The 8,261-nt window shown below is 41.0% G+C and overlaps 1 protein-coding gene across 1 annotated transcript in view; it reads right to left on the bottom strand.

The window, feature by feature from the left end:
- The window catches only part of FAM162A (family with sequence similarity 162 member A), a 33,735-nt gene that overhangs the window by 4,637 nt on the left and 20,837 nt on the right, over positions 1-8,261 (bottom strand). The window contains exons 2-4 of the mRNA XM_042781399.1: positions 7,329-7,451; positions 3,959-4,067; positions 280-388 (exon numbers count right to left, since the gene is read on the bottom strand). Coding sequence (XP_042637333.1) covers positions 280-388; positions 3,959-4,067; positions 7,329-7,451 — 341 coding nt within the window. The remainder of the gene's footprint in view (positions 1-279; positions 389-3,958; positions 4,068-7,328; positions 7,452-8,261) is intronic.

The raw sequence follows: 8,261 nt of genomic DNA, 5'->3' as shown, positions 1-8,261 counted from the left end.
TATTTCTTGCTTCACATTACTTATGTCTGGGAAAATGAAACACTTTTTTTTTTTTTTTTTACTTTACAACAGCCCTCCTTCACCACACCAAAGTTAGGATCTACTATTCAAGCAGATCTCCCAGGTTTGTCCCTATTAGGCACTATTTTGTTTGTTTCCAATTACTTCTCATGTAGGAAATGGCCTCCTGTTCTCTGAGAATGTACAAGAGTCAATTCCGTGTTTCTTTTAGGTTCTTTATGGAAAACACATGGAGGAAGAGAAGGAAGCCACACTCACCTTCTTTCCCTCTATAACCATGTAAATGCATCCTGCCACCGTCATGGCGATCATTAGATAGCTTATCTTCACCCGCATCTTGTTCTTTGCAGCATCGAGCATCTCAAACCTAACACAATGGAATCATGAGAGAAAGTTACTAGCTTCTCTTTCCAAGGTAACCAGCAAGATACAAAGCTCTGTGTACCACAAGTCGGAAGTGAAGTAGGATCTCTAAATATAAAAAGTGGTGGGGCCTGGAGATTTTGCAGGACCTTGGCTTGGGAAGGATGGGGTATTAAATATTCCATATTAAATATAAAATATAGTAAGACAGCACAAATTTAAAGTAAGAAAAAGAGCAGGAAGAAGACGTGTAAAGATAGAAAGGGTAGCCAGGAACAAGGCCAAAAACAAACCAAAACAAAAGCAAGGCATATTAATCTGCACATGCTATGGTGGGCTCTGATTTTGACTCTAAGGTATCTAGCGGCCAATACTAAAAGGGAACCCTGGCTGGTACATAGTTTGTAACATTCTGAGAAAACCAGCACCGACTTCTGCCTGCGGTTATCAGGAAGATGATGTTGTATGACATAAGGATTGTGTGAAAAATAGAACAAATACTGCAATAACCTTAACAATTTTCAACACAAAGCCAAATCCGAAAGAAAACACACACGGGACAGGGTTCAACCCTTTGCTCTACATCTATATGTCCAGCTTTCTCCTCTCTATCTTGAACCAGGAGTAGTTTTTAGAATATCTAATACAGTAGAAAGGAGCTCTGGTGGCACAGTGCTGAAGCATTTGACTGCTAACCAGAAGGCTGGCAGTTCAAACCCATGAGCTGCTCCGTGGAAGGAAGATGGGGCAATCTACTTCCATAAGGATTTACTGCCTTGGAAACCCAATGGGGGTCGCTATGAGTCAGAACTGACTCGACAGCAGTGGGGTTTGTTTTTGGTACAGCAGAAAAATTCTTTAAGCAATTCTCCCTTGATATTTTTCTTGTAACTAATAATTTGTTAAAACTGAGTGACAGTGAACTTGAAATCATGCTCTTTGGGAAGTGCTTTGAGTGTTATTCTTCCTAACTGTCCACTGGCTACAGACCCGAGTGCCTTAAGAGAAAGTTGAGGGTTGGATTATCATTCTTGTGTGAAAGCTGAGAGGCCTAACCAAGAAGACCCTAAAGGGAAAGCTTTTCCACCTTGGTGATGCTGCAGGCTGAAAGGCCACTTCCCTAGGTCATGGTTCTATTACCTGGGTGTTTCAGGTAGATGCCTCAAGGCAGGGCATATGGAGTCTCAATAGGGCCCAGGCTAGAGAACTTCTGGCCTACTCCAAAATGATTACCTCTAGATAAAAGGACAGCAGTGTTTCATTTTCTTTGTATTTTCCAGATTTTAACACATGCTGCTTTTGAAACTGGGTGGGAAGGGGGTGGTGCAGAGGGAGGAGGACCTGTGACATTGTGGATGGGGATAGGAAGAGGACCCTGACAGCATATAAGAGCTGGGACCCAGTGAGACAGCAGTGTGGATAGAGCAGGCACTGAAGCTGGACCTGCAGGGTGGCAGGAACCAGGGATAACTAACTGATAAGGCACTGTTGTTGTTGTTACTTGCCAATGAGTCGGAGCCAACTCGTAGCAACCCCTCCTTGGGTTTTCGAGGCAGTATCACTACTGAAGTAGATTGCCCAACCTTCCTTCCGAGGAGTGGCTGGTGGGTTTGAACCTCCAGCCTTCTGGTTAGCAGTCAAGTGCCTTAGGCACTCTGCTACCAGAGCTCCCTGTAAGTCACTGGTTTGCTCAATTGGGAGCATCTGAGATCCTCCCCCAAACACAAACTAACTGCTCACATTGATAATATTTTATGTGAATTGCATTTCTAATTGAAGCACTGTGATCCTCATGAAAAGTGATATATTTTCCATTTGAGAGAACATTAAGAAAGTAAAATGCATTTACATGAAGTAATGAGGTCACTCTCCAGCCTTGCGGGAGCAATAAGAATGGGCAAGTTAAGCAGAACTGTTCAGAACTACTAGCAGGAGAACAAAGAGCTGCCATCAAGTGGATTCTGACTCATGGCGACCCCATGTGTTATAGGGTGGAACTGCTCCTTAGGGTTTTCTTGGGTGTAAATTTTTTTAGAAAACGAGATGGCTCCCTCCTTTGGATGATTTGTGTGTCTGAATGAATCAGGAAGTCTCCCCTTAGACTGTATCCTTTTGTATGTAATGATGGAGACGATGTGCCCTGTATGCATTACTGTGGATTTCTCTCCACCCTCACTGCCAATCAAATAATCACTCCTTTAAAACAGAGGGAATGATTTAGCAGTTTAAGTGTTGGCGTTGAAACATAGGCTTGGTGGCATCTTTCAGTTTCATCAGGATTAACTGTCTCCTCCTGGGAATATCATAACCAGTGGAGTCCTTATGCTACTACAGAAGAGCTATCTTCGTAGGAAATCCTAATCTTGGAAGCCGCATTTTCTGAGATTATTGAAAATGCAAAGCATTCCTTCTTAATGTGGCTTTACTATGAAAACTCAAACAAAAAAGCCAAACTCACTGTCGTCGAGTTGGATCCGACTTACAGCGACCCCTCCTTAGGTTTCCAAGGCGGTATCACTACAGAAGTAGATTGCCCAACCTTCCTTCTGAGGAGTCCCTGGTGGGTTTGAACTGTCAGCCTTCTGGTTAGCAGTCAAATGTCTTAGGCAATATGCCACCAGAGCTTCCACTGTAAAAACTAAGAACCTAAAATTCTGACCTTAGTTATACCTGGTTTTAGAATTTTTAATTGTTGTTGCTTGGTGCCACTGCATCAACGCCACCCCACAGTGACCCGTGTGACAGAGTAGAACTGAGCTACAGGGCTTCCTGCCCCAACCCTGGTTTTCCAAGTCCGATAGAATATAGATACAGGTCATGGAAGAAGGAAATGGGTGGTAAAGTTAAGTTTAAGAATTCTTTTCAGAAGTTGTATGCCCTTGGGCAGGAGGAGACTTACTGGTGGAGTGGGATGCACCTAGTTATACCTATCAGCAGAACTAAAAGAGCTTTGTACCACTTGCCCAAGCAGCACAGAGGCCAGGCCTAGAAGCCAAGAGCCAGAGAGGTGAGTCTGAGGGCACAGCAGATGGGAGACGGTCCTGATCAAAGAACTGTATCCTGAGTACATTCCTGAACCTGAATTGTAACTTGTAACCTAATAAAACCCATAATCATGGAAAAACAAAAACAAAAAAAGTTCTTTTCAGGATGTATCTTCTATAGGAAAATTGTACACTTTTGTTCCTCCTGAGGCTTACACTTTTTATGGACATATGAAGGAAGCACAGAGATGTACGTCAACACATGAACAAAGAATTAGGCTTTTTATTTTGCAGGGTAAAGGGGTCCCTGGGAGTCCTTGGGTGGTCCAAATGGTTAAGCACTAGACTACTAACCAAAAGTTTGGTGTTTCAAACCTGCCCAGAGATGCCTCGGAAAAAAGACCCAGTTTACTTCTGAAAGATCACTTGCTTGTAATGTTTATGGAAGCTGATCTCGGGCCTTTCTTCCATGGTGCTACCTCCAGTCTTTTGGTCAGTAGTCAAGTGCAAACCATTTGTGCCACCTAAGGACCTTTAAAAAAGATCAGTGAGATGTAAAAGCTGCCGATAATCCTAAGCACAGCACTCACGAGATAGTCTCGGGGATTTCATCTTCCTTTTTGAAGCGACCTGACCATATCAGGATCTTCTTCTCCCAATCCGTAGGTTTGTGTAATGGCACCCTGTGGCTGTAAGAGTCTATGAGAAAAACCACATAAGAAATCTTAATTTTTCTGAGATTATGACCCTCAAATTCAGCAACAGAAAAATGCTGTTTGTGCTGTTTAGCTATTCACTAAATGGAAATACCAAGAAACTTCAAGCTAACTAAGCTTTCTTTGAATAGAATTTCTTAGAATGTCTTCTTTCTTAAATGACAATCCAAAACCTCATGAAGATAGAGGTAATATAAAAGCATTATTTCCCAATAGAAGCCATAGTCAATCAAAGCTGAAAGAACACCATAAACAAAGATAGGAAGGCAAGATGAGCTCAGAAGGGAGCAGTGAAGAGTTTGGCTGGCTTTAGTAGAGTGAAAAAGATTATAAAAGACCCTGAATGCCAGATGAAGGAATGTGTACATAATTTGGGAACTATTGTACATTTTGAATTGAGGGAGAAGTTAATGTCTTAGAAGATTAATTTGCACAATGGAAGAAGGGATATGAAGCTTGGGGTAGAGTGGATAAGTCCAAATAGAAGGTAGTAAAATAAGGCTGAGGTGATATGGTCTGCCCCAGAGTTCCCACAATGGAAAGAAATGAAGAAGTCAATTGAGGATGACCAGAAGAATTTGGGGACTGATTAAGTGAAGAAGAAAGAATAATGGAGAATCTCAAACTTGGATGACTAGAATAATGGCTTCAATGTTGACCAAAAGAAGAAAGCTATGCACAGAATGAGTTAGGAAAGGAAAGAACCCAAGTATCATTTTAGGTTTGTTGAGCGTGAAGGGAATTTATGTCATCTGAATGGTTTATTTGGTTTCAACAGTAAGGGATGACAAAGGGAGAGTTGGTGAGAGTGATCAAGTAGAGCAGGAGGCCAAGGGCTGAGCCTCAGGGCATGACCAAAGAAAGGGGACCACAGGTGGAGGCAGCAGAGGAAAATGCAGTAGCCAAAGAGGCAGAATAAGCAAAGTACAGAACCACAGTGCTATAGATTGAACTGTGCCACCTCAAAAGAGAAGTTGAAGTCCTAACCTCTGTATCTGTGAATGTGATCTGTTTGTAAATAGGATCTTTGAAGATGCTCTCAGTTAGATTAACATGAACTCATAATGAAGTAGGGTCAGTCCTAATTCTATATGACTGGTGTCCTAGAAAAGAGGTGAAGATACACAGAGGAAGGATATCAGATAATGTTACAACTGCAAGTAAAAGAATTCCTGGAGCTACCAGAAGCTAGGAGAGAGACAGGGAACAGATTCTCCCTCAGAGCTTCAGAAGGAACCAACATGGCTGACACCCTGATCTTGGACTCCCAGACTCCAGAATGATGAAGTAATAAATTTCTGTTCTTATAAGCTACCTTATTTGTGGTATTTTGTTAGCAGCCCTGGGAAACTGATACATACAGAATATAAGAGAGTTTTTGAAAGATAGTGGAAGTCATTGAAGAAAAGGGGTAGAATAGATTAGAGAATCAGAACACTAGGGTTGAAGGAACCTTGGGGGTATTTCCATCCTCTGCCTTCATCTCTCTTGCAGACAGTTTATCGTCTCAATTGTGAGACTATCTCATGTTCATCCCACCTCCATACCTTTGCTTATGCTCCTCCTTTCACCTAATCAGAAGAGAACAGCAAAAGGAACAGAAAAGTCAGTAAGGATAAATACAGAGAGAACCAATGACAAGAAAAGAAGTTTAGAAGTGTAAAAATAGTGCCACTGTAGTTTTATCCCTTAGCCCATCGAGTGCTTGGCACAGTTCTCCCTATAGTTTTTTTTTTCAGTCTTTCCAGGCATTTTAAAGTAATATATACCCAGTAAAGAAAATTCAGAATATATGGATGTCAAAGAAGAAAAAATAAAAATAATCCTATTGTCAGAGATAACTATATTTTTATTTTGGTATGTTTCTTAAGTCTATCTCCACAAGCATGAATGCATTATGTATTTGTGTGTAATTTATGTATGTGTATCATGTTTGTGCTTACATGCAAGAAGAAATCTTATATCCTGCTTTGTTCATTAACATTTTCCATGCTAGTATATGGCTTTTTAAAGCACCATTTCCAATAGTTGCATAATATCCATCAAGGTGATCTAACATAATTAATCATTCCCTGATTATTTGACATTTACATTTATAGGTATGCATCACTTAACATACATGACAAATTCTGTGAAATAAGACATTGTGATTTGGATGTTGTGCAAACACCACTAAAACCTTGCAAGAGCCCACTTCTGTTCATTCTCATTGCCGGTGCTGCTGGTGCTGGAGCTGCTGGAGACAGGAGCTGAGGCAGCAGCAGAAGTGCAGCAAGAGGAAGTGAGCAAGGAGAAGAGTGTGCCCCGCCCCACCTACTGTTCAACCTGCCTGCCCACAAGACAAAGCCAGAGAGCCTGTGCTCAGAGCCATGTCTTCTGCCTCACCTGCCTGTATCCCACCCATGGTCCACAACAGTCTGGGATTGGGGTCTTTAAAACTATTACAGGAAAATAATAAACAAAAGGAAAGCTGCTTTCCCTTAAAAAGAAAAAAAAAAAGTATGAGACCACGGACATATATGTAGTTGGACATTATCCAAACAGACATTACATGACACATACTTGTATTTCTGATTTTCTCATTTTACATAAATAATGAATGTATCTTTAAACTCAGATTTTTTTCATATCTAGAATTATTTCTTAGGATAGATCTCCAAAATGCAATGCCAGGTCAAAGAGCATGAACATTTTTAACTTCTTAATAAGCACTCTTTGGAGGTGGTTCCTCTCTATTTGTAAGACCTGCCTGGTCCAAACGTGCTCCTATGAAGAAGCACTGGGGCAAACAGTACCTGGGACCCTACAGTTTCTACATTATGCCTCTTCTTCCCGTAGCAGTGACAGTCATAAAGTCAAGGGTAAGATTGGAGATAGCGAACATCAGTGTCCAAGCCAGAGCTTAGCCCTGGTTATATTTTACTCAAACATCAAATCTTGCTTTGATTCATTTTTGGAGACCCTTAAAAGATAATTTATAGGCCCCTGTTTACTTTGAGGCATCTATGTTTCTACAAAAACCAGTCCAACCCTTGAAGGAAGAGTGATGAAAATGACAAATGAGGAAAATGAAATCACTGCTACACATGAAAGCATAGGCAATAGTACCAATTTTGGGGCCTGACCTGAATGATAGGATATGATATGGGAGCCCCTACGACTATCTCTCTTTTGGGTGATTCCAGGATGTCCTATTCTTTGGAAGCTGTCTCATTCATAATTGGAAAAATAAATCAAGACTTACGAGATGGAGCTTTTGGACTTTCCTGTGGTTTGGTGCAAAATCCATTTATTCTCTTCAAATCAGTATTTCTGGTGAGCCTTAGAGATGAGGAAACATCTCTTTCACATAACCTAAAAAAACTTCCTAGAAAAGAGAATCAGAGAAAGAAAATATAATGTTTTCTCAAAATAAGAAATGCCTGCAGATTATGTTCTGCAGTGACACTGCCTTGGAAACCCAAGGACGGGTTGCTATGAGTCGAATCCGACTCAATGGCAGCAAGTTTGTTTTTTTTGTAGGTTATGTATTTCATGTATAAAAAGTAACTCATTTTAAAATAAATATACTATATATATAAAGTACTTACACTATATTTAAGGTGCTATACTTGATGCTCTGATGGCACAGGGCCTAAGGCATTCTGCTAACCAAAAGGTTGGTGGTTCAAATCCACCAACTGCTCTGTGAAAGGAAGATGGGGCAACTTACTTTACTTCTGTAAAGATTTACCTTCTTGGAAACCCAATAGGGGTTGCTATGAGTTCAAATCAACTCAATGGCAGTGTTTGATTATTATTATTTTATGCTTGATGCTATTTTAAAATATACAGTTTATTTAAAAAAAAAAAAAAAACCCACAAAACCAAACTCACTGCCATCGAGTATGATCCGACTCATAGTGACCCCTCCTTGGGTTTCCAAGGCGGTATCACTATGGAAGTAGATTGCCCAACCTTCCTTCCGAGGAGTGGCTGGTGGGTTTCAACCGCTAGCCTTCTGGTTAACAGTCAAATGCTTTAGGCACTATGCCACCAGAGCTCCCATTCAGCTGATTGTTGTTGTTGTTGTTGTTATGTGCCGTCGAGTCAGCCCCAACTCATAGCGACCCCTCCTTGGGTTTCCGAGGCAGTATCACTACGGAAGTAGGATTGCCCAACCTTCCTTCCGAGGAGT

The sequence above is a fragment of the Orycteropus afer genome, unplaced genomic scaffold, assembly GCF_000298275.1.
Source record: "Orycteropus afer afer isolate SDZICR_OR568_19922 unplaced genomic scaffold, OryAfe1.0 scaffold00114, whole genome shotgun sequence".
In the NCBI taxonomy this organism is placed as follows: Eukaryota; Metazoa; Chordata; class Mammalia; order Tubulidentata; family Orycteropodidae; genus Orycteropus; species Orycteropus afer.
Note: the sequence above shows the minus strand (reverse complement) of the source record. Positions and strands in the feature narration are given on the sequence as shown.